This window comes from Phyllostomus hastatus, unplaced genomic scaffold, assembly GCF_019186645.2.
Source record: "Phyllostomus hastatus isolate PE091 unplaced genomic scaffold, TTU_PhHast_1.1 phas_contig_5, whole genome shotgun sequence".
NCBI classification, from domain to species: domain Eukaryota; kingdom Metazoa; phylum Chordata; class Mammalia; order Chiroptera; family Phyllostomidae; genus Phyllostomus; species Phyllostomus hastatus.
Genome location: NW_025333897.1, coordinates 2,867,825 through 2,894,404, shown reverse-complemented (window position 1 = coordinate 2,894,404; position 26,580 = coordinate 2,867,825). Strand labels below are relative to the sequence as shown.

Below are 26,580 nucleotides of genomic sequence, written 5' to 3'. Positions count from 1 at the left end.
AAATCACAGGACATGTATGCTCTACTGGCAAAGTGACCTCCCCATTGTTTTGGTTGTGGAGATGGAAGAATGATGATGCTGACCGTGATAATGGTAACAGCTTGTTTTTATTGAGCACTTACTGTATGACTGGGTGAGCGCCTTTTACAACAACCTTATGGCCTAGATCCCACTGTGTCCCCATTTTCCTGATGAACAGTGGTTAACTGATGCATCGCCTTCCCCCCCTCCCCATATATAGTTGTTCACAGCAGAGGTGAGATTTAAACACGGAGAGTTTGATTCTGGCCTTTGTTCTTAATTAACCTTAATGTTGTTGAGAGGGTATAAGGTGAAATACAGGAGTAGGAATTCTGGGCAGAGAGTTGGTGTTTACTTTCACGCTCCTGTTTCCCAAGTTTTTTGTTTTTTAAGGATCTTATTTATTTATAGACAAGATTTTTTAAATTTGTTACTCTGCGAATATTCACAGTGCCCACAACGTGCCAGATCTGGGCCAGCAGACACAAGCAAAGCCCCTTCATGGAACTGACAGTCTGGAGGAGAGGCAAGAGACTCAGACGCTTGACAAATAACCTTCACAGGCTCATTGCCACTGTGATGAACTCCATAAAGGAAAAAATACAGGGATCTTGGAGAGTATGATAACTGTGGAATGCAGGGTCTGACCTAGGAGTGGGGGTTGGTGGCACCGCGGAGGGTCTTCTAAGCTCCAGAGAGGCTAAAAGCTGAATGCAGAGGGGAAGCAATCCATCTCCAGGACCAGCTGGAAAGCCCTAACTGGTCATACCCCCAGGCTCACTGCACTCTGAGGAGACTGCCTCAAATCAGCATTTCCCCACCTACTAGCAAGTCACACAGCTAGTTCGGGCTCAGTTTCCTCATCTGTAAGAGAGGAGCAATGTTAGTCATGGTGGCAACCTTACTGGTGGCTCTGAGGGTTAAATGAGTTAATATATGTATTGTTATAATATGTCATATTATATATATTATATATTATAATTTGTTTTTTAAGGATCTTATATATTTATAGACATGATTTTTTAAATTTGTTACTCAGCGAATATTCACATTGCCCACAAGGTGCCAGATCTGGGCCAGCAGTGCCCACATTAATTTATTATAGTATATGTTATATTATAATAATATATTATTATATATTATATTAACTCATATATGACATTTAGAACAGTTGCTGGCTTGGAGCAGAGGCTCTGTGGATGTTAATAAGTAATTAGAGCTAATAGAAAATAATTAATTAGCTAATATTAAGCTAATAGAAAATCAAAGAACCCATCAAACTAGGAAATGCTTGATAGGGGCTGCCAGACACAGGGATTTGGTGTATGGGTCAGTGATTCAGCCACTGGATACCACCCCCAGGAGGCATTCAAAAAACATGTGGATGGACTAGTCTCGCAGTGAAGGGGAGAGAGCACTACGGGAGTTTAGGATCTGGGGGCCAAGGGTACTAAGTATCCCTCAATGCAGAGGATTGGTACAGTGACAAAGGGTTATTCCACCCAAAGTGCCAGCAGAAGCCCTCTGGGGTGGGCCTCCTGCTGTCTGTCTCCTGTTGCGTTTTCCTCTGCAGATAGAAAGATGGCCGCTCTGGCAGATGCAGGCTGCCCGCAAATGCCCAACCACTGACTCTACCTCCTGAAATGTTTATGTGCTGTCCCCACCCCATAGCATTGGGAAGTGCTGCCAGCTTGTCTGGCAGAATATGTGAAACCAAGTAAGTAGTCCTGGTTTATCAATCAGGGTGCTTGGGTTGCAAGCAACAGAAACCAGTGTGGGCTCCCTGCAGCAAAAGTAAAACAAAAAGCAGCTCTGGGGCATTTCAAGGTGGGTGTTCAGGACCATGTTCTTAGGGCCATCCCATCCTGGGGTTGGAGGAGGCAGTAGAGGGTAGCTGTGAAGAACTCTGACTCTGTAGCTGACCTCTGGGCCATGCATCCCAACCTCAGTCCTTATTCAGAAGTTTCCCAACTTTTCTGTGCCCCAGTTTTTCATCTGGTGCTAAGAACCGAGACTTGTGAGACTCAGTAAGTTGATGCTTGAGACATTTAGAACAGTGCCTAGTACAGAATATGTGGCTACATGAATATTAGCTGCTATTTTTATTTTATTGCTATTGTTATTACTATTATCATTTTATCAGCATCTTAAAATTCAAATTCCTCACATAGAGCAGCTGGTTGGCCTAACTTGTATCATTTGAGTGGGCAGGGTCCCCCACAGATAGGAGGAATTGGGGAGGAATGGTTGTCCCCAGGACAGAGAGGGCTGCCATCGCCAGAAGTTGGGGCAGAGACACCAGGCAGGCCCAGATACCAGATGTCCTCTATGCTCAGTGATTTGACCTAATAAATGTTGGATATTTGCCTGCTTTATGCCATGGCTTGGGTTGAGCACAGAGGATGCAGAAGAGACTGTGATTCCCAGGTCTCTTCCTTACAGGTCTTGGAGTTTAGAGGGAAACAGCTGGAGAATGAAGGTCCCTGTTAAGACTGAGTACCTAGACCAATGCCTAACCCTTCAGAATAAATATTTGTTGAATGAATAAACACACAGAAATGCATATGGTTTATGGGAAGATGCAACCAAAGCGTGTACTCTGTGGTCACACCAATTATTTTAAAAGAAGCTCATGTTTGCACCTGCAGCCTCCCAGAATGAGGTGCAGGGGGGTATCTACATGCTTGTCCTTGCACACAGTAGGTGTTTAATAAATAGCCAGTTAATGATCTCATGAGTGCATGGCCCTGCAGTCGTACAGTCGGGGCATACCCAGACTTGGGGGACCTGGCTGCCTTCTCTACTGAACAGGATGTGCGGACGTGGCTCCAGGAAGCATCTCTGTGGAATGCGGTTGCTAATACAAATGAGCTTCCTCATGTCACAAGGCATCTATTATGTGGACAGTTGGATGACTCGCTGTGGGACTGGGCGGCCTCTCAGAGGAATTCCATAGCTGCATTTATGTTTCAGGCTTCCCTTCAGAGATGGGCTTTTTCCAATGAATGACTCTTAATAAGAAAAATAACAATACCCAGCACTGTGCAGGTACCTGACAGTGCACAAGAAGATTAACCCGTGAAATTCTCATGACAGTTCATGAGGCCAGTACTAATCTCCATGGAACTAAGGCTCAGAGACGTAAAACAACTTGCCTATTGGGTGCACAACAAGTGAGGAAGATGGTTGGGATTTTAGCCATGGTCTCTTACTCCAGAGCTGGGGCTCTTCGTATGCAACCTCCTCTCTCTCTTTTGTACTAACTTTTAAACAATATTAATTTTATTAATTTGCACATGGTACATTATTTAAAAATAAAAAAGTCAGCTTCCTTTCCATCCCTGAACCCTCCACGAAGCAGCCACGATGACCCGTCTCCTTTTAGAAATTATCTGTACACAATAAATACTCAATACATACACACGGTAGTCACTCTACACCAAGGGCAGCAAACTGTAACCCATGAGCCTAATTTGGCTTGCTGCCTCTTTTTGTATGGCCCAGGAACTAAGATTGGTATTTGTATTTTTTAATGGTTGGAAGAAATCAAAGGAATAATTCATGACATGTCACATTATATGAACTTTGGGTTTTAGTGTCCATGAATAAAGTCTCACTGGGGCAGGGCTGTACTCACTCAGCTACATATTGTCTGTGGCTGCTTTTACACCATAACAGCAGAGTTCAGTCATTGCCACAGACCAGATGGCCCCAAAACTTAAAATATTTGCTACCTGGCCCTTTATAGAAAAAGCTTGCAGATCCCTGCATTACACGCTTTCTTTCAGCATTGTGTCTTAGAATACTTTTCTTGTACTGGTGTCTGTGTTCCCTGCGCCCTTATACATTAATTTTATTTCATGGAAACAGAACCTGGCTGCAAGCTGTGCACCAAACCCAGGTGTGTGGCTGGAGGTGGATTGGTTGGTGCATCCACTCGCACTCACTTTAAGCATTTCTTGGGCACCAGCTGCATGCAGGACCCTGGCTGGCAGCTGGAACAGGTCTAGGCCTGCCCTCAGGAAGCCACAGGCCAGTGGGGGAGTTGGACATTATCCTGCAGTCCCACAGATGGATGTATTCAGGTCTGCAATCATAGGTCTTCTCTGACCTTCTGCCTGTTTCCTGTGCTTTGTTTTTATTTGTGACTTTTTTTTAGAGTGTGTATTTATATGCTTCAAAAGTCAGTTCTGTGTGTGCCCGGGTACGTCTGTGTGCATGTACATAGACATCACACAACTGACAGGTCTGTCCTCTCCTACCCTTTCCCTGCCTGCCTGGTTCCTCCACCTCTTAAGTAATCATTGTATTAGTTTCTGGGATATCCTTCTAAGCTTTTTTAAAAAATACAAATATCTGCTTTAACCTTCCCATCCTTTCTTATACAAAATGTAGCCTACTCTACACCATGTCCCACAATTTGCATTTATTCATTCATTCATTCATTCATTCATTTTACTTGATAGCACATCTTGGAGCTCTCTCTTTATGCAGCTGAGTGGCTTCTTCCAGAACAGAGGGAAGGCCTCTAAGGCTAAAGAAAGTGGGGGTTGAGGGGAGCCTATTCTAGTTGCAAGAGCCTCATGATCAAAGGGAGGGAACATGGCCTTGATTCTAGGAGTACCTGGGTGTGGAGTTCTGCTCTGTTTCCTTCCATGCCCTGCTTTTCTCTGTGGCCGGGTACACGTGGCCTTTATCACATGTGGCCAAGGAGAGGCCAAGAATGTCCTTGAGAGCGAGTAATGTGGTTGATAGTGAAAGAAAATTTCTCCTGGGAGCTGTTTTCATGAGGCGTGATCTAGTGTCCACGGGTTTGCATGCCTATCCCTCTGGCCTCCACAGTCCTTACCAATCATGTGCCAAGTCCCATCACCTCATGTCTTTTCGGTGGACAAAGTCATGGTGTTAACCACAGCAGGTGTTTAGAGGGTTACACACACACTGACTGCACTTAGTTCCAAGGTCACCACGTAGGAAGTACTCCGTGTGTGGTAGTGATAGCTTTGGTTTCTTCAGGGCTGGCCAGACTCATACTTGTTAGTGTAGTTCTCAATGAAGAGTTTTGATTAGGGAGCCTGATCACATGGGGTCTTATATCCCCTCTGCCACTTACTGTCTGTGTTGGGCAAGTTGATTAATGTCTGTGTGCTTCTGTCATCTGTAAATGGGGATAATAATTCCTACCTCTTGGTCCTGTGCCAAGGAGAAAAGGTGTTAATATTTGTATTGCACTTGAAAAGATGCACAACAAGTAGTGACATGAGCGGATGCCAGCTATTATTTTTATTTTGCCACATACCTTTGCTTTCCATCAGGAGCTTTGTATAGCAGACTCAGAGGAACTCATTGCCAGTGACGGTCGTGCTACTACCATTTTAGGAGAGCGGTACCCTTCATTAGCACCAACACTTCACCTTTCCCAAAGAACACCTTTCTGCGGATACCTGGAGCAAAGCATTGCCTTTTTAGTCAAGAAAAATAATCCCAACAGACCCACTCCCCTTTGTATGTCATTGGCTATGTAAAGTCACATGTCCACTCTTAACTGCAAGAAAGGCTGGGAAATCAAGAACCTTCCTAATTGTCCCTCCTAGTAGAACACAAATATGATCACAAGCATGCTCAACAAATATTTGTAAGCACACAAACCCATTTACCAATCCAACCATCACAAGGGACTCTCCTCCCAGCATTTTACACATGGCTGTGTTGTAGTCAATTTGCAGAAAGTGACCCATAGAATATGGCAGAGCAGTTGTTCCCCAACCCGAAGCGCTGGAAGAAAGCTTGTGAGGGACACAGTTCTAAAGCCTCATGAGCTGTATCTGTCTAATCAGGGAAATAATTCAACCTCCTAGATCAAAGAGAGGCCGTCTCTGGGAACTGGGCCTAGAGCAGGCAGAGAAAGGTTGCTGAACCAGTTTCTTCAGGCAGGTCTGTTTGCCTGTTCGTCTGATTGCCTAGTGGACAATCCCATTGGCTCAAGAGGCCTTCCAGGTCATCTCTTCCCTTAGACTAAGCCTCTCTCTGCAGCTGGCTGGATCCCCTGGGACTGGGAAGGGCCTACTGTGTGTCCAGTGCTGTCCAGGGTGCTGGAAATAATCAACTGTACCTAGTAAATATTTCGTTTGGTTCCAGACCACCACAATAAAGCTAGTTCCTAATCTTGACGGTGGAGGGACTTGCCTTCAGTTTGTAAATAAATTGTGACATCTGTGAAATGTAATAAAACAAAGCACAATAAAACAAGGTATGCCTGTAACATTTTGGGGGTACTCACCCTGTGAATTGCAAGTGGTTGGGTTAACTCATGTAATCCTTTCAGCAGATCTGTCTTAGACCCATAACATGTGGAGAGAAATTAAAACTAAAGTACAAATTGTTTTTAGAAAACTAATTTTACATAATGTTTAATTTTTTCCTTTTTTAAAAATATATTTTATTGATTGTGTTATTCCCCCCCTTCACTCCCCTCCACCCTGCACACCCCTCCCACCTACATCCCCCGCCTTTAGTTCATGTCCGTGTGTCATAAGTTCTTTAGCTTCTCCATTTTCCATACTGTTCTTACCCTTCCCCTGTCTATTTTCTACCTACCATCTATGTTACTTATTCTCTGTACCTTTTCCCCCTCTCTCCTCCTCTCACTCCCCTGTTGCTAACCCTCCATGTGATCTCTATTTCTGTGGTTCTGTTCCTGTTCTAGTTGTTTGCTTAGTTTGCTTTTGTTTTTGTTTTAGGTGTGGTTGTTAATAATTGTGAGTTTGCTGTCATTTTACTGTACATGTTTTTTATCTTCTTTTTCTTAGATAAGTCCCTTTAACATTTCGTAAAATAAGGGCTTGGTGATGATGAACTCCTTTAACTTGACCTTATCTGGGAAGCACTTCATCTGCCCTTCCATTCTAAATGAAAGCTTTGCTGGATAGAGCAATTTTGGATGTAGGTCCTTGCCTTTCATGACTTGGAATACTTCTTTCCAGCCTCTTTTTGCCTGAAAGGTCTCTTTTGAGAAATCAGCTGACAGTCTTATGAGAACTCCTTTGTAGGTAACTGTCTCCTTTTCTCTTGCTGCTTCTAGGATTCTCTCCTTCATTTTTACCTTAGCTAATATAATTCTGATGTGCCTTGGTGTGTTCCTCCTTGGGTCCAACTTTTTTGGGACTCTCTGAGCTTCCTGGATTTCCTGGAAGGCTATTTCCTTTGCCAGGCTGGAGAAGTTCTCCTTTATTATTTGTTCAAATAATTTTTCCACTTGTTGCTCTCCCTCGTCCCCTTCTGGTATCCCTATAATTTGGATGTTGGAACATTTAAAGATTTCCTGGATGTTCCTAAGCCTCTCCTCATTTTTTGAATTCTTGTTTCTTCATTCTTTTCTGATTGGGTGTTACTTTCTTCCTTCTGGTCCACTCCATTGATTTGAGTCCCAGTTTCCTTCCCATCATTGTTGGTTCCCTGTATATTTTCCTTTATTTCACTTAACGTAGCCTTCATTTTTTCATCTAATTTGTCACCAAATTCAACCATTTCTGTGAGCATCCTGATTACTAATGTTTTGAACTGTGCATCTGATAGGTTGGCTATTTCTTGCTCACTTGGTTGTGTGTGTTCTGAAGCTTTGATCTGTTCTTTCATTTGGGCCTTTTGTTTTTTGTTTTTTGTGTTTTTTTTGGTGTTGACCCAGCTGCTACGTAGTGAGGGGCAGAACCTTATGTGTTCACCAGGTTGGGGGGACCCAGTCCTTGGGTTGTTGGATTGTGATGCTGTATGTGGGGGCGGGGTCCAAGAGGGAACAGTGGTACTCCCTCCGCTCTCTGCTGGATTTCAGTCATTTCTGCAGCTTCCTCCAAGCAAATTGGGCCCTTTTAGTGCTGATTCCTGTGTGGGTGGGTTTGTGTACATTCTAGGACTCTGTGGGTCTCTCCAACCAACTCTCCTGTGAGGCTGGGAGTCTCTCCTGGCACCTCAACCCCCACAGGTGTTTTCAATTGGTGTTTTGAGGCTTTAGTTCCCCTTGCTGAGACCCTGGGTTGCAGGGTCTGTCTTGCTCCCCAGTTTCGCCTGGTTTATCTGCACGCAAATGTGGGACCACCCGTTCGCCAGCTGCCTTGTGCGCCATGCCTGTCCACAATCCACCACCTCACTGGGTCCACCCACTGCTGCTTTGTGCGCCCAGGGTCTGCCAGCCGCCCTGCCGGGAGCCCTCTCCTTCCCACTTCCCCAAGTCCACCCCTCCTACTGGTTTGGATGAATGCGTCTACTTTAACTCCTTGGTTGTCGGACTTCTGTACAGTTCAGTTTTCTGTTGGTACTGGTTGTTTTTTTGTTTCTGAATTGTTGTTGTGTTTATTTTGGTTGTGCGAAGAGGCACAGTGTGTCTACCTATGCCTCCATCTTGGCCAGAAGTCCAATATTTAATATTTTAATTATGAATATTTGTTATCTCAGAATAACATGAGCCTTTTCATCAGTGGCTTATTCTGTTAGCCTGTTTTTTAAAACCAAAAAACAACTTGACTTTTTTAGAGCAGTTTTAGGTTCATAGCAAAACTGAGGGGAAGGTACAGAGATTTTCCACATGCCCCTGAAACTGGAAAAGCCTGCATTCGTGCTGCCTCTTCTACCAGAACCAGTAAGTAAAGACAGGGATTGAATCTTTATGGGGGCTTTATTCAGATGCCAGTGATCTGAGAAGACAGTAGATTGTGCATCCTAAAAACTGTCTTTAGCATCTCATCTCAAGTCAGCCTTTTTTATAAGAAGAAGAAAAGGGTAGATAACAGGTTTGGAATTCAGGGGAAAAGGTTAATCAGATAAAAGTTGCATTCCAGCAACTTTCCTAGTATCCCTTCATCTGCTGACCAGCAATTCTTTTTTATATTTGCTATAGAAAGCAGGAAAATAATTTATCTCAAAAGATGGCAGAAGTAAGAAATTTCATCCTGAAAATATAGTTGGTGTGATTCTTTTGGGACAGATCTCCTCTTGAACATGCTCTTTTGGCTGCCGCACTGGAGTGTTACTGTCTCATGACAGTTTTTAAACTTGTCGCTGATTCCCATGTCATAAGCAGGCAGGAGCCATCTTTGAATTCACAGGTGTCAAGGAGAGAGTGCACGTTTCTCAGAAGAATAGCACCTTTTATCTCAGAAGTGTGCAGACACATTTTATGTAAGGAGGCACATAATTCATCAAAGCATAAAAAAGGTACAGGAAAATTGCTGCATTGTAGAATAAGGTATTCAGCTGTGGTGTGAACATTTAAGGCAGCTGATGGCCAAAACAGGCGAGTCAAGGAAGGCAGTCTGGGTTTGGAGGTGGCTTTGCATCTAGAGGAATTCTCTTAATGACCTCAGTGGCTGAGCACTGGACAGTGGGTCTTCTTCAGGGCCAATGATGTTTGAGATACCAGCTGGTTTCATTTTTCAACTCTGGTCCAAAGAGATAGTTGAGTTGGGCCAGAATTGCAATCAGCCAAAAGAGACAGCAGCAAACTGAACAGGTTGTCAGTGTGGTAATGATAACTTCCTGGTTGGGACCCTTAGGGATGAACCAGGGGATCAGGAGGCCAAAGATGCTCCAGAACATGCTCATCACAATCAGAGGTACCATGAGGCCACTGTGTGCCATGGTTGACACTGGAGTTGCCAGCCCCTGCCCCACTGCCGCACTTTGGTCCCACGCAGAAGTGACCAAATTCTGAGATAGCAACTCTCTATCTGTGTCAAGGTCAGCAAACATTCTCTCCTGGAACACAGTGGCTCAGATGCCATCTTGATCACTTGCATTCCTCCTGGGGCACAAAAGTTGAATTGCTTGTAGGCCTCTTAGAGTCAGGGTAGATCCACTCATACATTCCAGTCCCTGGAACAACAGCTTTCTATGGGTGTTAATTACTAAGCCTATTAACTATAACTAAAGTTAAAATATTTTAACTTTTGAGCTCCCGCATTATCAACATCCCCCACCAGAATTGTACATTTATTACAATTAATGAACCTGCGTTGACACATTATTATCACCTGGAGTTTATAGTTTACACTGAGGTTCGCTCTTGGTGTTATGCATTCTGTGAGTTTGGGCAAATGTATAGTGACATGTGTCCACCATGATGGTATCAGAGTATTTGCATTGCCCTAACAATCCTGTGTGCTCTACCTGTTCATCCCTCTCCCCTAACTCCTGGCAACCACCAATCTTTTTACTGTCTCCAAATTTTTATGTTTTCAAGAATATCAATCAATATACTATGTAGTCTTTTCAGATTGGCCTCTTTCACTTGGTAATAAGCATTTAAGGTTCCTCCATATCTATTCATGGCTTGATCTTTTCTTCCCATGGTCTGAATGCACCACAGTTTGTCCATTCACCTACTGAATGACATCTTGGTTGCTTCCAGGTTTTGGTGATTACGAATAAAGCTACTATAAACATCTGTGTGCAGATTTTTGTGTTGACATAGTACTCAACTCACTTGGGTACATACCAAGAAGTATGTTTAGATTTATAAGAAATTGTCAAACTGTTTTCCAAAGTGGCTGTACCATTTGGCACTCCCACCAGCAGTGAATGAGAGTTCCTGTTGCTCTACATCCTTGCCAGCATTTGGTGTTGTCAGTGTCCTGGATTTGGGGCATTCTAATAGGTGTGTGGAGGTATCTCATTTTTAATTTGCATTTTCCTGATGACATATAGTGTGGTGCATCTTTTCATACATTTATTTGCCATCTGTACATCTTTTTTGGTGAGGTGTCTGTTAAGGTCTTTGACCCATTTTAAAATTGAATTGTTTGTTTTCTTCTTGTTGAGTTTTAAGAGTTCTTTATATATTTTGGAAAACAGCCCAAGATATTTTTGTAAATATTTTCTTAAGAGTCTGTGGTTTGTGTTCTCTTTCTCTTGACAACGTCTTTCACAGATCATCTTTTAATTTTAATGAAATCCAATTTGTCCATTTTTTTCTCTCATGGATTGTGCCCTTGATGATGTATCTAAAAGTCATAGCTGTGCCCTAGGTCACGTAGGTTTTCTCCTATGTTATTGGCCAGTTTTATAGTTTATGTTTTATATGTAGGTCTGAGACCCATTTTGAGTTAACTTGTTGTGAAAGGTGTAAGGTCTGTATTCAGAGTCTTTTTTTTTTTTTTTTCTTGCACGTAGATGTTCACTTGTTCCAGCACCATTTGTTGAAAAGATTATTATCTTTGCTTTGTTAGTATTGCCTTTGCTCCTCTATCAAAGAAGAGTTGACTATATTTATGTGGGTCTATTTCTGGGCTCTTTATTCTGTTCCATTGATCTATTTGGATGTTCTTTCACTAATACCACTGTTTTAATTACTGTAACTTTATAGTGAGTCTTGATGTTAGGTAGTGTCAGTCCTCTGACTTTGCTCTTCTTTAATATTGTGCTGACTGTTCTGGGGTCTTTGCCTCTCTAAATAACTTGCTGAGAGTTTGATTTGGATCGCTTTGAATCTGTAGATCAAGTTGGGAAGAACTGGTATTTTGGCAATATTGACTCTTACTATGTATGAACATGGAATATCTCTCCACTTACTTAGTTCTTGTTTGATATCTTTCTTCACAGTTTTATAGTCTTGCTCATATAACTCTTATGTGTATTTTGCTAGGTTTATACCTAAGTATTTCATTTTGGAGGGTGTTAATGTACATGGTTTTGTGTTTTTAATTTCAAATTCCACTTGTTCATTGCTGGTATATATGAAAGGGATTGACTTTTGATTATTAACCTGTATTCTATAATCTTGCTATAAATGGTTATTGTTTCCAGGAGTTTTTTGTTTTCAAATCTTTAGGATTTTCTACGTAGGTTATCATGTCATCCACAAATACAGACGGTTTTATTCCTTCCTTCCCTATCTGTATATCTTTTTTTTTCTTTTCTTGTTTTATTGAATTAACTAGGACTTTCAATATATTGTTGCAGCAATTTTCAACCGGTAGGCCGCAAGAATGTTTAAAGTGTGCAGCACCTGACTGTAGTCAGGGCACTGGCCTGTTCCCCTCAGACTGTCCCGTTAGAAAACGACGGCAGCAGGCACAACAGTAGCTGTCCAGTGGGGGGTGAATCAAATTAAACCTATTTCTTTTGTCAGATCTGATGATTTTTTTTTTATATACCAAAGTATATTTTTTGGTATGCCACAGAACTTAGTACTTCGTTTGTTTATGTCATGAGGTGAAAGGGGTTGACAGTTGCTGTGATGTTGAAAAGCAGTGGTGAGAGGGGACATCCTTGTTTGTCCCTGTTCTCAGAAAGTGTCAAACTTCTCAGTATTAAGTATGATATTATAAAATTGTCTTTTCAGTCATTAGTTCCCCAAGCCCAACATTTGGAGGGTGGGAGCCTCATATCTACTTCCTTTAGTCCAATCCTGACCATGCAATAGGTTTTTAAAACATATCTGAATGAATGAGCGAATGAGTGGCTCATGTGGTACTGTTAACAGCTAAACAGAATTGACTTGCAGTATCTTTTGAGCAGGTGTCAAATCAGAATTAGAGAGGCAGCAGTGGATAATGATTAAAAGAAGATTCTGGAGCCACAGGTTGGGGTTCTAATCCAACTCTGCTGCTTACTGGGTAACCTTAGGCAAGGGACAGTACCTCTCAAGACCTCAATTTTCTCATCTGTGAAGTGGGGATAATAATAGGACCTATCCTATGGGGTGGCTATGAGGGTTAAATGAATTGGAATTTTAAAGTATCTGGCACACAGGTACAGGTGTAGGAGTCAGCTGTTGTTCTTAGGTGTTATATGATAATTTTGACTTGAAGAATAATTCAGCCTTTGCTTCAAGTATGAGGAGAAACAAGCTCAATTCTAGGGGAGATGAAGTTCAACCTCTGAGCCTGAGAACCAGTGACTTCAGTCAAAAACGGCCGCTCAGCACTGCTGTAAAATCAACCCTGATCGGTAAGCTTGCTCGGTACAGATACAGTTAGAATTAGAGCTTCTGGAGTTGTGAGGAACTGTGTGTTTTTTGTGGAAGGAGTTGGAAGAAAGACCCAGCCTGGCTGAATCTGTGAGAACAATGAGTCGCTTTCCCAGGTGTGCCGTGTTGTTGCAATCTCGGGGAGCATCGCCGTGAGTCTTCTGTAGGGCAGGGCAGGGCAGTGGGTAAGGGCCCCACACTGTATTGGATCCTTACTGAAGTGCTAAAATGTGACCTTGGGCAAGTGACATGCTTTCCGAGCCTCCATGTCCATCTCTGTAAAATGAAGAAAAGAATAAGTTACTATACCTGGAAACTTATTTATGAGGTTCAAACTACTAAATCACCTTACACAGTTTCTGGCACAGAGTAGGTGTTCACTAAATATTAGCTGCATCACTATATTGTAATTATTGTTGTTACAGTTGTGCTTTAGGTTGCTTTGGAATAATGCTGGTCTGGTAGTCTACAAATATCTTTCATGTGGACAACTCTCAAATATCTCTGGCACAGACAACTCTATAGCAAACTAGAGCATATCATCCTGGTGAACCCTCAAGAAGATAATTTAGGTAGTCATTCAGCAAATATTCATAGAGCTTCTAATCTGTGCCGAGCACTTTTGTAAGCTCCAAGGACACAGAGGACAAGACAAACACAGTACCTGCCCTTCTGGAGTGCAAGGCCTGGTGGCGGAAGACAGACTAGAAGGAAACAGTGTGTATCAGAGGTAATCGGTAGTGCTATGAAGAAACTTGGTAATGCTGTGAAAAAAAAAAAAGCAGGCACTCTGATATGTGTGTGTGCTGGGAGGGGTACCTTAAAGAGTGGGATCAGTAAGGGCTTGTCTGAGGAGGTAACATTTGATCCAAGACTGGGAGGATAAAAAGGAGCCAGCCATGCAAAATAGTTGGAAAATGCAGGTGTCTGGCAGCAAGAAGAGTATGTGCAGAGGCCCTGAGGTAGGAACAAGTTCGGCAAGTTGAAGGAGCAGAGAGGAGGCTAGCATGGCTTGATTTGGGTGAACAAAGGGGAGAATGTGGTGGGAAGGACTTGCAGGCCCTGAGTCTGCTCCCTGAAACCTCTGCTTTCTTCCATCCCTGGAAGTGTTTGTAGCGAAGGGAAGGGCTGAGGGCAGCTGATTTTGGCATTGAGAAAGAGGTGTGAGGGACTGGAGACCTGGCCCCTCCCTTGATCTTACCACCCTTTTCTAGTCCCTGACCCAGAGACTGCAGGTCATTTAAGTACGAGACCCTTCACTTCATGGCTGGGTTCTCTGACTTCCCGACCAAGGCTGTGGTTTTCATTTTTTTCCGCCAAAGGCGGCCCAGCTGTGCTGTCATGCAAATCCTTGCAAATCCTTGACACTCTATGCCCAAAGCCCACTTTCTTCTTATCCAAAGGAGGCCAGCTGAAAGCTAGCTGCCCTGGAGAAGCTCTGGATAGCAGCCCTGCCAAACCTAGCCTTCTTAAGGGCATGAGGCATTAATGAGCTCTTTGGTTTGTGTCATAGGTGAGGAGGGTGTTAAAGCACCAGGACTTGGTGGAAGAGAGCAGCAGATAGGAGCCTAGACTCTAGATTTCAGCTCTGGCTTCACCACCTACCACCTATATGCCCTTGGGCAGATAACTTACTGTGGCACTTTGCCTTGGCTTTCTCATGTGTAGGATGGGAATAATCATTTCTGTGCTTTAGAACAGTACACACAGGAAGTACCGGCTATTATTATCATCACCTTCCGATTTTAAGTCACAGTGAGATGAGTTCCTCTTTCCTCCAGTTTCTTGTCAACAGTTAAGATGCTTGGGTTTCAGTTCTGTTTTTCCATATCAGTCAGTTCTTGCCCAGGAGCTTGTTCCTGGCAAACAGCCAGGTCTCAGGTGCTAAAAAGAAGCCCTGCTTCATGGGGGACAGGTTATTCAATGCCAGGAGGCTAATTTCTCTTAGGGGCTTGCTGGGGACAGGGTGGAGATTTGGGCCCTTCAGAGCTTAGGCGTGAGGCTATGGAGCCTCGCAGCTTGACTTTGGAGTCAAACTGTAGGCAGCAGTGTCCTGGTGCCACCCTGTACTAGGTATGTGACCTTGGGTAGGTGACTTCACCTCTCTGAGCTTCAGGCTCTTCATTTGTAAAATACCTACCTCATCGAGGTATGTGTGTATGGGGTTGGGGGTGGTGATTCACTGAGGTCACCTCATGTAAAGCCCAGAGCCAGGCACTTTCTGAGGGCTCAGTGCAGAGGAGAGATTATGTTGTGGGAGGCAGTGTCACCGAGTACTTAAGGCACGGCCTCTGGAATCACTACTCCCCAGCTCCATGGCCTTGGGCCAGTGGGTTTAGCCTCTGCGCAGCTGCATTTCCTCATGCTAAAACAAGGATGATGCTGGTCCCCACCTCATCATTGAGTATGCTGTGAGCATTCGGTGAGTCAGTACCAGTGAAGCATTTGTTACAGGGCCTGGCACTCATGGAAAGCATTAACTGTCAGGATTTAACTACTGATAAAGAATGTGGGCCCTTGGCCTAGCAGCCAGTGAGAGGAAACCTTGCACAGAATAATGTTATGAATGGGTTGGCTTTAGGAAACTCCACTTTGACCAGCCAACTCCCCCTTGGGCATGAGAGGTGGTGACATGAGGCTCCACGTGGTTGTGTCGGGGGCTCGTTTCCTCCTCTCACAGGAGAGTCGGCCTTCCATGGCTGAATGACATAAGCTAAAGGAGACAGTGAGAAAGCCGGGCAGTGGAGGTACACCAGGGCCTCAGGGTGTCAAGGAAGGTTCAGTCCGTGTTCCCATGTGTGCTGGCTCTGTGGTTAGTTGTGCAGGACAGGAGTGAACGTGGGGGTCAGCAGGCCTAGATCCCAGGTGTCCTGTGGCATGACTTTAGGTAAGTTCCTCAGACTGGCTCAGCATCAGTATTCAGTCAACACGGAGCTTGGTCATTGTTGACTCTTCTAGAAGCAGCAGGGCAGTGAGCAGGTTAGAAGGGTGGGCCCCGGGGTCAGTTACCTGTATTCAGCCCTACATACATCATGTCCAAATGGTGGGACCTTAAGCAAGCCACTTGAGTAAACTGACTGATGCTCCAGTTTTCTCATCTGTGAAATGGGAGTAATATGCCCACTTCTCATGATGCCGTGCCAGGATCATGAGTTATTCTGTATAAAGTCCGTAAAGCAGCACCTGGCACAGAGAAAGTCCTGCGTGCACATTGGCTGTTATTACTGCTATTACGGTTAACCCATCATAGAGGACAACATATGCAGAGAGTATAAACCATGGATATATTCCAGAGAACAGAGCCCTGACGGAGGAGTTTGGGAGAGACCTCAGCCTCTGGAGGGGGTTGTTCAGAGATAACATTCGAGCTTTTGTGTTTCTAGAATGTAAGTGGAAAGATGTGAGAAGCAAGGGGATAGGAATGTGCTTAGTAGAAACAATATCTTAACTGCCATCGGGACAGGTTTCTCAAGGTCAGATTGTTCCACTAGATAATTTGAGGTGGTATATGAATAAACACTAAACATTTTAATGGTTGTACTTTTATTTGAATGCATAACAGGAAAAGAATTTCAGTAGTACATCAAGCCCAGTATTCCATGGCTGTTTCGGCTTTGGGTGAGGCTAATGTTGGTATGTAAACCAAAACAAAAGTGAACACAGCTAAAGAAAAGTGCCAAGTAAGTAGCTGTAGAGGTGTGAGCATGTGGTAGCGATGGCGCCAGCGCATATGGACCCTGGCAGTTGGAGTGTGCGGCAGTAGGAAAAAGGGGTCCAATCTGGGCTTTGATCTGGTTTTTCAGCCATGGAAAGTCTGTGGCTCCCTTGGGATGTTACTGAGCTATTGGGTCCCCTTTCTGTCTCCTCCTTGGCTTTTTCGTGCCCTTGAAGACTGGGTTAAAGTCCCTGAGGGCCCTGCACCTCAGAGTGGAGCAGCAGTCTGGCACCTATAGTTCCCTCTGCCAGAGGTGACAGTGTGGGTGATGAAATGTACCGAGTGTTTGCTGCCGTCACCTTCGCTCCTTGCAGTGGGATGTAGGAGCTGTGGTGGGGCTTTGAGCAGCTAATTGTCACAATGGTGATAATCTCTGACCAACACTGAGTATGTGCCAACAATGTGCTAAGCACTTCACAGCCTGATGGCATTGCACCCTTACTCTGGGAGGCAGTGTGAGTTGGAACACATCGGCCTGTGGATGACAAGATGCCTGGTGAATCTTGGCTGAGCACTGGAGGTAACAAGCTCCAGGTTGGGGCAGAGGCTTAGTGACACTCTTAAGAACTGGGTGCTTTCTCTCTTTCTGTTTCCCAACCCTCGATGTGAAGGCATTTTGTCCCGATGTTTATTGTTGCATGGTCTGAGGGATGGCTGCCCCCACCTAATGATAGCATCCTTTTATACACAGCATCTCAAGCAGGGAGAAGGAGAAGGGGGAAAGGCTTTCTCTTCTTGTGCCTTTTCTTTCTGAAGAGAATATGTCCCCATAACAGCCCTACCCCCAGCAGACTTCTCTTTATCTCTCATTGGCCATAAAGGAGCCAGTGGCTGCCCCTAGCTGCAAGGGAGGCTGGGAGGGTTAGATGTCTGTGCAACAGGAGGCAGCAAGAAAGACAGGAGTTAGGAATGGCCACAAATTTCAAACCAAGTGTTTGCTGCAAGTAGACACTATTATTGTATGACCCCCTCCAGAGATGAGGAAAATCAAGGAGCAGAGAGATGGCTTGTCAGGATCTCATAGAGTTTGTGGTCGCAGAGCAGGGATTTGAACCCCCAATCTTTCCTCCTCAGAGCCTGAGGTCTTAACTCCTGTATAGTACTGCCTTCCCAAGCAGAAGGCCCAGAATGCCACTCTGCCGGGACATGGTATTGCCATATAAACCAAGATTGCTTCAGTTCAAGTATTGGCTATGGCACCTAAGAGCTATGTAACCTTGGATAAATGACTTTCCTTCTTTGTGCCTAAGTTTCCACATCTGTACCAGGGAGAAGAATGCTTAGAATACTTCCAGGCACATGGTAGACATCCGGTTTTTGATGAGTATGTGAATGGAAAAGTTGAGTCAGAAGATACGCAGAGGTTGTTAAATCTTTTTGGATTTGTATTCCCAAGAGGCCCTCCAGAAAAGCATTACTTCACCAGTAGGAGCCAGAATGACCCCTTTCCCTTATACTTTGTCAGTATTGGCTCTTATCTGTTAGGAAAACATTCATTGTTATTTGATCAGTAGTGAAACCAGCCTAACATTTTGGGTACATAAGAAAATGTCCATATTTTTCAGGGCTGCAAATTGAAGCACGTAAAGGTGAAACAACACGTTACCTGGGATTTACTTTAATTCAGCAAGAATTAAAAATGGGAGAAAGAAACAGATTAGGAATAAATGAAGTTTGTGTGGCAATCTTGATAATTACTGAATGTAGGTTCAAGTACATGGGAGTTTACCTTTCTTTTTACCTTTTTAGAATGTTAACAGCAAAAACCAACAACCCCATTCACCACCCCAACATACACATAAACACACACACAGCCTAAAAATTGAACAACGGTGAGACATAGCTGATGTCCTGCTGCTCACCAGTGGTGCTGGCTAAGTGGTAGCCTTGCAGCCCTTGGTGTCCCAGCCCTCCTCTCCAGGGGCGACTGGAAGGGTATTAACTTTTAGACCCAAAGCAATCTCCTTCCCTGAACCAGGCACTCAGTAGCCTTTTCCTGAAATGGGGGTTTTCCCTTTCCACCCTGCAGGAGACAAACTCCAGTGATCTGTTCCAGGGAAATGCCCCTCTGTGGTTGGTCTGGTTTTGCCGTGGGGAGGAGGGAGTCACATGGGATGATGACAAAAACTTAACTGGCTGATTCCCGCACAGTGACCAAATATTGACTCTAACCCCACTAATCCTCTAAACACACAAGAGAAGTCCCTATCGAGCAGAGCAGCTGAGGACCCTGACCCTGTCTGCAGATTCCCATGTAAATAGGTAGTGGGCTGTGGGTTTTCCAGTTTGTTCTCCCTCCCACTTCCTGGTGGAGTTAGGGAGGGGCCTTCACTTATCATCTGGAGCTGGGTGTGGTCTCAGTCAGTGAAGGGAGACCCACCCAGCAGCTGAGCAGCTGACCCCTGGCCCTTCCAGAAGGGTCATGCATTAAGAATGTTTCTCAGGCAACCCAGCAGAGTCCCACGTGTGCATGTGGTCAGCTGTAGCTTCTGGCTGTCTCATTTCTGCTGAATTCCAACATTTTCTCATTTCCTTTAGGAAATGAAATGACTCAAGAGAAGGATGAATAATTGTGACGAACTTGGCAATAGGGACATTGGGAACCTTGCCCTGAACCTCCAAGTTGGTTTCACTATTGGCCAGGGTCTTGAGCAGTGGTGGGCCAGGGGAAAGCGGACCTTGGGGCCAGATATCATGGCTTCAGAACGCAGCACCACCACTTTAATAGCCATGTGACTTTGGGAAAGTCGTGTAACCACTCTGCCTCAGTTTCCTTATCTGTAAAATAATAGGGTTGAAAGAATAAATACTGCTTGTAAAATGTTTAAAACAGACACTTTTTTAAAAAAGATTTATTGCCCTGGCTGGCGTAGCTCAGTGGATTGAGCGCAGGCTGGGAACCAAAGTGTCCCAGGTTCGATTCCCAGCCAGGGCACATGCCTGGGTTGCAGGCCATAACCCCCAGCAACTGCACATTGAAGTTTCTCTGTCTCTCTCTCTATCTCCCTCCCTTCCCTCTCTAAAAATAAATAAATAAAATATTAAAAAAAAAGATTTATTTATTTATTTTTAGAGAGAGGGGAAGGGAAGGAGAAAGAGAAGGAGAGAAACATCAGTGTGTGGCTGCCTCTTGTGCACCTCCAACTGGGGACCTGGCCTACAACCCAGGTATGTGCCCTGACTGGAAATCGAACTGGCCACCCTTTGGTTTGCAGACTGACACTCAATCCACTAAGCTGCACCAGCCAGGGCAAAACAGCCACTTCTATGGTAGTTGCTCAATTAATAGTGGCCATGCAATTCTATCCTACTCTGATGGTCAGGCACAGTTAGGATTGAAAACTACTGCTCTGTAATAACAGTTCTGATTAAAGCAAAAATTGAAAGAGAGGAAGGGGGAATCTGCAGTTTGGGGAAGTAGGTGTAATTTTGCCATTTGATGTTTAAAATCTCCTAGAAAAGCACAGGTGAAAGACTTTAAAGGGGGAAAATCTCTCTCTACTCTTCTCTGTACATATACTGCTCATACTAAGAAAAAAGACTGGAAGGAAACGAACCAACTTCTTTATAGTGGTTATCCTGTGGTAGGAGATATGGGAAACTATATTCTTCTTAGCACATTTTTTTTATTTTCTAAGTTCTTATGTGTGTATATAAGCATATATTTCTTTCATAAACAGGAAAAATATTTGAAAGGGTAAGAAATCCTGTGAGCCGTGGCCTCTGGGGCAGTTGGGTGGAAATCTCCCAGAGTGCAGCCGTCTGTTTACTGTTTTCGGACCCCACGCAGCCTGTTCTAGCCTTCCTTGCTGAGGTGTGCTTCCGCCCTGTAAAATTTCTACTCAGAAAATGCTTGAAATCAAAGCTGATTCCTCAACACCTGTCGCTCCACATGCCTAGCCTTGCCCTAAGTATTTGCACTCTCTCCTATCCTTCTCTTAAGATGAAAGAACTCCATTTCTTCTGTGGATCCGGCCTTGAGGAGGAGCCCTGGTTCTAGATGGGCACAACAGTAGTGAGTACCCTATGAGGTGTCACGCATCTCAGCTCACTGCCTGTACTTACAGGTGCTGAAGTTATGAATAACAATAAAATTTAGGGCAGAGCAGTTGATTTATTTATTCAATAAATATTGACTGATGTCCTGTTCTGAGCCATGTACCAGTTAGCAAAGCAGACACAGACCCTGTGCTTGGAGCCCACGGAAAGAGAAGACACAGGAAACACACCATCACACAGGTATGTCCTGTGTCCTAAATGCTCAGAAGAAGGATTTCCTGAGCCACAGAGCAAGGCCTACCCAGAGGTCTCCCAAGGAAGTGAAATTTAAGTAACACATTCCGGGTGCAAATGGAAAAAATGAATTTGGTGTACATCTCTAGATAAGCCTCACTTCTGAATGTTTCCAGCTGTGGGCAAGGATCTCCAGATGGGCGTTGCTATGGAAGCATCCTCCAGTTCTTACTTCCTGACTGAGTTATTTCTGAGTTATCCCCGTGCCAGTTCCCAGCTGTAAATACAGTCGTGGTGGGGTCCCTTCTTCCTGCTGCCTCATAGCTAGTTAGCTGTGCAGAGAGCGGATGTGGCTGCAAGCCAGCCCGGGAGCCTCCTCCCAGCGGAGTTGGTTGTGGAACCTGCTGTGTCGTGGTTTCTATTCCATCCAGGCTCTCTTCCCTTTGTCTTCCCTGGGACTGTGCCCTAGCCTGTGTTTTGAAACTTTAGACCCCAGCTTACATTTGATGGAGAAATGTGCTCATGAGGGCTCCCTCCATCACCCAGCTACTGGAGAAGTTGAGTCCCATCTTTCATTCAAATCCCCTGTGGAGGCAAGATCTGCCACCCTTCTGACAGAAACTGGGCTGGCTGTTCTTTGGGACTGTTTGTGAAGAAAGTACTTGCTGACCTGAACAAAGGACTAGCAAACAAGATGGGGGAGGGGTGTGGCTAATTGCTTTCTAAAATTGAGACCTTTCAGCTACCCTTCAGTGCTTTAGAATAATCATTGCTAATGTGTTTAATCTTCTTAAAAACTCAAGGAAGTGTTTGTTATTATCCCCATTTCATAGCTGGGGAAAATGGGGGTTGGGGCAGAGGTGTGGGTAAGTCCTTGGCCAGATTGCTATACCTTAAGTCCTGCCATTTTAGCAGCTTAGTCGAAGGAGGATTTAACCAGAGGGTGCTAGGATGGCCCAGAGAAACACAAGTGCTCAGGAAGGACCGGGTACCAGTCAGTTACTTGGTTGCACGTAACAGAAACACCAACTCGAATAGGCATAAACCCCAGGAGAAAGGATTGGTGCACATGACTGGAAAGCTCAGAGGTGGGATGAGTTCTGGGCTCATTGACCCAGGAGGTCAGGGTCATCATCAGTGACCCACTTTCTTGCTGTTCCTCCCTTCTTCCCTGTGATGTCCATGTCATCCTCAAACCTGGAGGTTACAGACTGGCTGCCAACACTGATCCAGGTTTACGTCTTCTCAGCTCAGGCCTGAGAAGAGGATATGTCCAACAACTATACTGCAAAGCTTCAGAGCATTCCTTGGATTGGACTAGCACAGGTCATGTGACCTCCCCTGAACTAGTTGCTGACAAGGGTTTGGGATCACTAATGGGGTAGTTGCTTCCACCCAAAACCACTCATAGGGGAAAGGCAGAATGAGTGCTGGGAAGCAGCCAGCCTGTGGGTTGGAATCAGAACACAAATGCCACTACCAGGATTCTTTCCCTCACTGCCTTCCCTCATATCTGCTTTACTCATTTTCTTACATTCATAGTCTCTCTTTCTGATTTTCCCTTCACTTGGTGAGAAACCTGGTCATCCCCAGACCAAGCTGTACACCTTGCAGTACAGGCTCCCAAAGAGAAGAGGACTGGGTTCTCCCAAGCACCTGTGCAAAACAACCCAAGGAAGGGAAGATCTTTCTTTGGACTCATTAATGAGGGCCAGAGAAGGAGTTCTTGAGACAGATCATGTGCTCTCCCTAGGCCAGTCAGCTGTAGGCAGGCAGGGATGGGATTATTGTTCTCTCTGTCCCTTCCTGGGTGTCTACTGTATCCTCTTCCCAGAACCTCTGAGCTGGGAGTCATTTAAGCAAGACCCCTGAGGACAGCAAATGGGCTGCAATTTACCGTAGTGACACTAAGACTTCGTTTCACTCCTGAGTTACTAGAGCATGAGAGGTGCTTGTGTATTCTCCACATTCCCAAAGCAGTCCCCGATGGAAAGGCACCAGGCCCAGCATTGCTGGGTGCCCACCTGCTGCCCGACACCAGCCTCACCCCATGGTCCCTCCGCTGTGCCCTCCAGCCGCCTGGCCTGTTTTCAGTTCCTTCAGCACGTCCCATTTGTTCCCAACCCCTAGAGTGCTTACTCTTCTCCCTGTCATTCCTCCCTGCCTCCTCCCCGTTCTGGCCTGCCCATGCTGGCTGCTCTTTTAGATCTCTCCTTAAACATCTTCTTAAACATCAAATTTCTTCCTGAACTACTCTGCTTACAAAGTCAGGGCCTTTTTCCTCTGTGACATCAGCTCCATAAAGGCAGGGACCGGAGTTGGTTTTGTTACAGGTGTGACCCCTTCCACCAAATATGCACATTAATAAACTTTGCTGAGGAAATGAATCAAATGATAGTAGTAATATAATAAAAACAGGAGCTGTCTTTTGAGTGGCTACTTGGTAATTGGCATGGTACTAAGCACTTTCACATATAAAACCTTGAAGTGATGACTCACATTTAACAGAATATAATAATGATGACAGTAATTTACTGGGCACTGAATGCCAGCCATTTTTCTAAGTCCCTTACCTGTTGTCATCTTATTTTACCCTTGCAGCAGTCCTCTGAGGCCAGTATTGCCATCATCCCAACATCATGGCTGAAGACGATGGCACATAGTGAACGCAATGACAGGATGTTGGGCTTTCATCCTTTTGCAGACTGGGGCCTGAGGAGGATAACAGAGGGGACCCGACGGGAGTAGTGGGAAAGCTTTGAACACTGGCATGAGGATATTTTCTATGGAGATGGAGTATTTTCCCTGGGCTGCACCTGTAGAAATAGGAAATGTCTCTAAGACACATAAAAAGATATTCCAATGTCATGCATAATAAGAGATGCCAAATAAAATCATGCTGAGAGAATAGTTCCCACCTCTCAGAAGGGCACAGGCAGAGCGTGAGCACCCGCTGCAGCAGTGGTGTGGTGAAGTGGGCTTGTCCAGTGCAGGTGCTCGGGAAAGAGGACTGCCACTACGGATAGGACTTGGGCACTCTCTGTCAGTGTGACCCTTGCGCACACCCTTCCTTTGCCTAGCAGTTCCACTTCTGGGAGTTTTCGCCTACAGATGTTCCCAAGTGTGACAAGTGATCTATGTCCAAGGTGACTCATTAGGACACTGTTTGTCAGAGCAAAACATGGGAACTAACCTGTGTGTCCATTAATAGGGTACTTGGCCCTGACTGGTGTGCCTCTGTTGGTTAGGTGTTGTCCCGCAAAGTGAAAGGTCACTGGTTCAATTCCCAGTCAGGGCACATGCTGGGTTCAGTCTCTGATTGGGACAGCCGATCAATGTTTCTCTCTCACATCAATGTTTCTCTCTTTCTCCCTCCCTTCCCTTTTCTCAAACAAACAAACATTAAAAAATAGGGGACTAGATGAATCAGTCAGGTTTTTCAAACAATGGAACACTGTACAGTGATTAAGGGGGAATAAGGTCCCAATAGGGAGCTCCTTCTGTGTCTGGGGTACGCTGCCAAGTATGAAAAAAAGAAAGAAAAAGAAATATCCTTCATTAATACTTCTCAGCCACAAAGGGCAAATTGGAATCTGGGGAAAGATTCCAATCCCAGGCAACCCAGGGCATTCTTACCTTTCAAACTAGATCACCTTATATTTCCACAGCAGGTTCTATATTCTTGGCTATATGCCTGTATATATATTGTACACATAGACATATCCAAAATTATGTATGTATATGTGTATGTGTATGTATGATTTTACTACTTGATTCAAGTCCCTGCTTGCATGGCTAACCTGAACCTCGGAGAGGTTTTCCTGAGTGCCCAATCTGAAACAGCCCTTCCTGTCACTTTCTGCTCCCTGCTTTATTTTTCTTTTTGTCATTTGACGTTGTATATTTGCTTTTTGTACTGTCCTCCTTAGCATATGAGCCATGAGGGCAGGGATTATCTCAGCACCTAGAGCAGTGTCTGGCCCATGGTAGTTGCTTAATAAGTAAGTGCTGAATGAGTATGAATGAGCCTGAACAGTGAATATTATCCCCATGTTTTCATTGTGGACCTGAGGCCCCCAGAGGCCTTGCCCTGCTTGCATGGAGCACACCAAAGGACCCACTCCTATTCTGGAGGGGGGAAGAAACAAGAGATTTCCCCAGACCGCCTTTATGCTATTAAAATTCTCCCTTTTCTCACATTTCCTTGAGAGAGATGGATACAGGCTGGGGTCTCTTCTGTGGGGGCCTCTGCCTGTGCAAGGCTGAGCCACCATGTCCATACCATGCACATTTACCACCAGTCCCTCCAGCCATCTGTGGCCCATCTCCTCTCTCTGGCACGAATGGCGCTGTTCTGGGCAGTGGCTCTATAGAGAGGAAGGAAAGGGAGAAACAGACTTCCCTTCTGGGGGCCTCTCTGCTCTGGAGGACCCTTAACTCGAGTCCCGTGTTTAATATTGTCAGAGTCCAGTTTGCCCAAGGGACGTCCTCAGACTTCAGGAGTTGATAATGTTGCTATTATGTCTTTGATATTTCAGGTATCATAACAGCTTTGCTAACATCTATGAGGGCTCCTTTTGGGCCCAGCTCTTTGCCAATCACTGGATCCCTGTTGCCTCATTTAACCCTCCCAACAGGCTTATCAAGAATGGAAATAACTATCTCCACTCCCAAGTACTTTACTGATAAGGAAGCTTAGGGCTCAGAAAGGTCTGGTAATGAGTCATAGGTCACACAGCTGCTTAAAGGCAGAGTCAGAATTTGATTTTGGCACTAGCTGATCACCAAGCTGGCACTCTCCTGGCCACGTGGCCTTAAACTGTTTCCCATCAGCTTTTGGGATTCTCCCAGTGGCCAGTGGAGGAGGGTCTGGTTTCTACAGTGTGATATGGATTGTTTATCACAGTGCAAAGCTCTGCTGGCCAGCATGAGGCCTTAATGGGTTGGAGGAAGTTGGTGGAGACCCTTCTGTTTGTTCATTTCTCATAGACAAATGGCCAAACTTCAGTTTCTTTTCAAGATTGGTTTCCATCTTGGGCGGGGAAGAGGGTTGAATAGGGCCAGAGGAACTCAAGCAGATCTGTCCCTCATCTGCTGAGAACCTTTTCATGGCTCCATCTTACCCCGAATAAAAGCCAAAGTCCTCACTGTGGCTACCCAGCCAGGCTCCACACAATCTGTTCCTCTTAACTATGATTTCCTCTCACTCTATTCCAGGCACATGGGCCTCCTCAGTGCTCCACAGACACTCAGCTTATACCTGCCTCAGGTCCCTTGTGATGGCCCTTCCTGCTTGGCCTAGGAAGGTGGGAAAAGAAATCAAATCAGGATGTGTTTTAGAGCTAGTGGTAACAGAACTTGCTAATGGACTTGAAGGATAAGGAAGGAGAGACATAAAGAATTCCTTTGTGTGTGTATATCACAATTTGTCAGGCCATCCCTGCTGGTGGACACTTAGATTGTCTTCCTTTGTTCCACTCACAGAGGCTGCTCTGGCTAATACCCACAGGCACATATTTTTGCTGAGCTGAGTCTTGAAGGATCAAGGGCAAGTGTATTCCAGGTAGAGGGAACCAGTCATGCAAAGGCTGGGGCCTCTCCTGCACTAAGTTCAGGTCGGAACATGGGCTGAATCGAATGGACTTGCTGCCAG

General features: G+C 44.9%; 2 protein-coding genes across 10 annotated transcripts in view; one reads left to right on the top strand and one right to left on the bottom strand.

Moving 5' to 3' along the window:
- SIPA1L3 (signal induced proliferation associated 1 like 3) overlaps positions 1-26,580 on the top strand; it is a 243,923-nt gene that overhangs the window by 62,462 nt on the left and 154,881 nt on the right. The gene's annotated exons all lie outside the window — the stretch shown is intronic.
- Positions 9,406-9,651, bottom strand: LOC123823648 (V-type proton ATPase subunit e 1-like). Its single transcript, XM_045846582.1, has one exon. It carries the CDS (start codon positions 9,649-9,651, stop codon positions 9,406-9,408), a length of 246 nt encoding a protein of 81 aa, XP_045702538.1.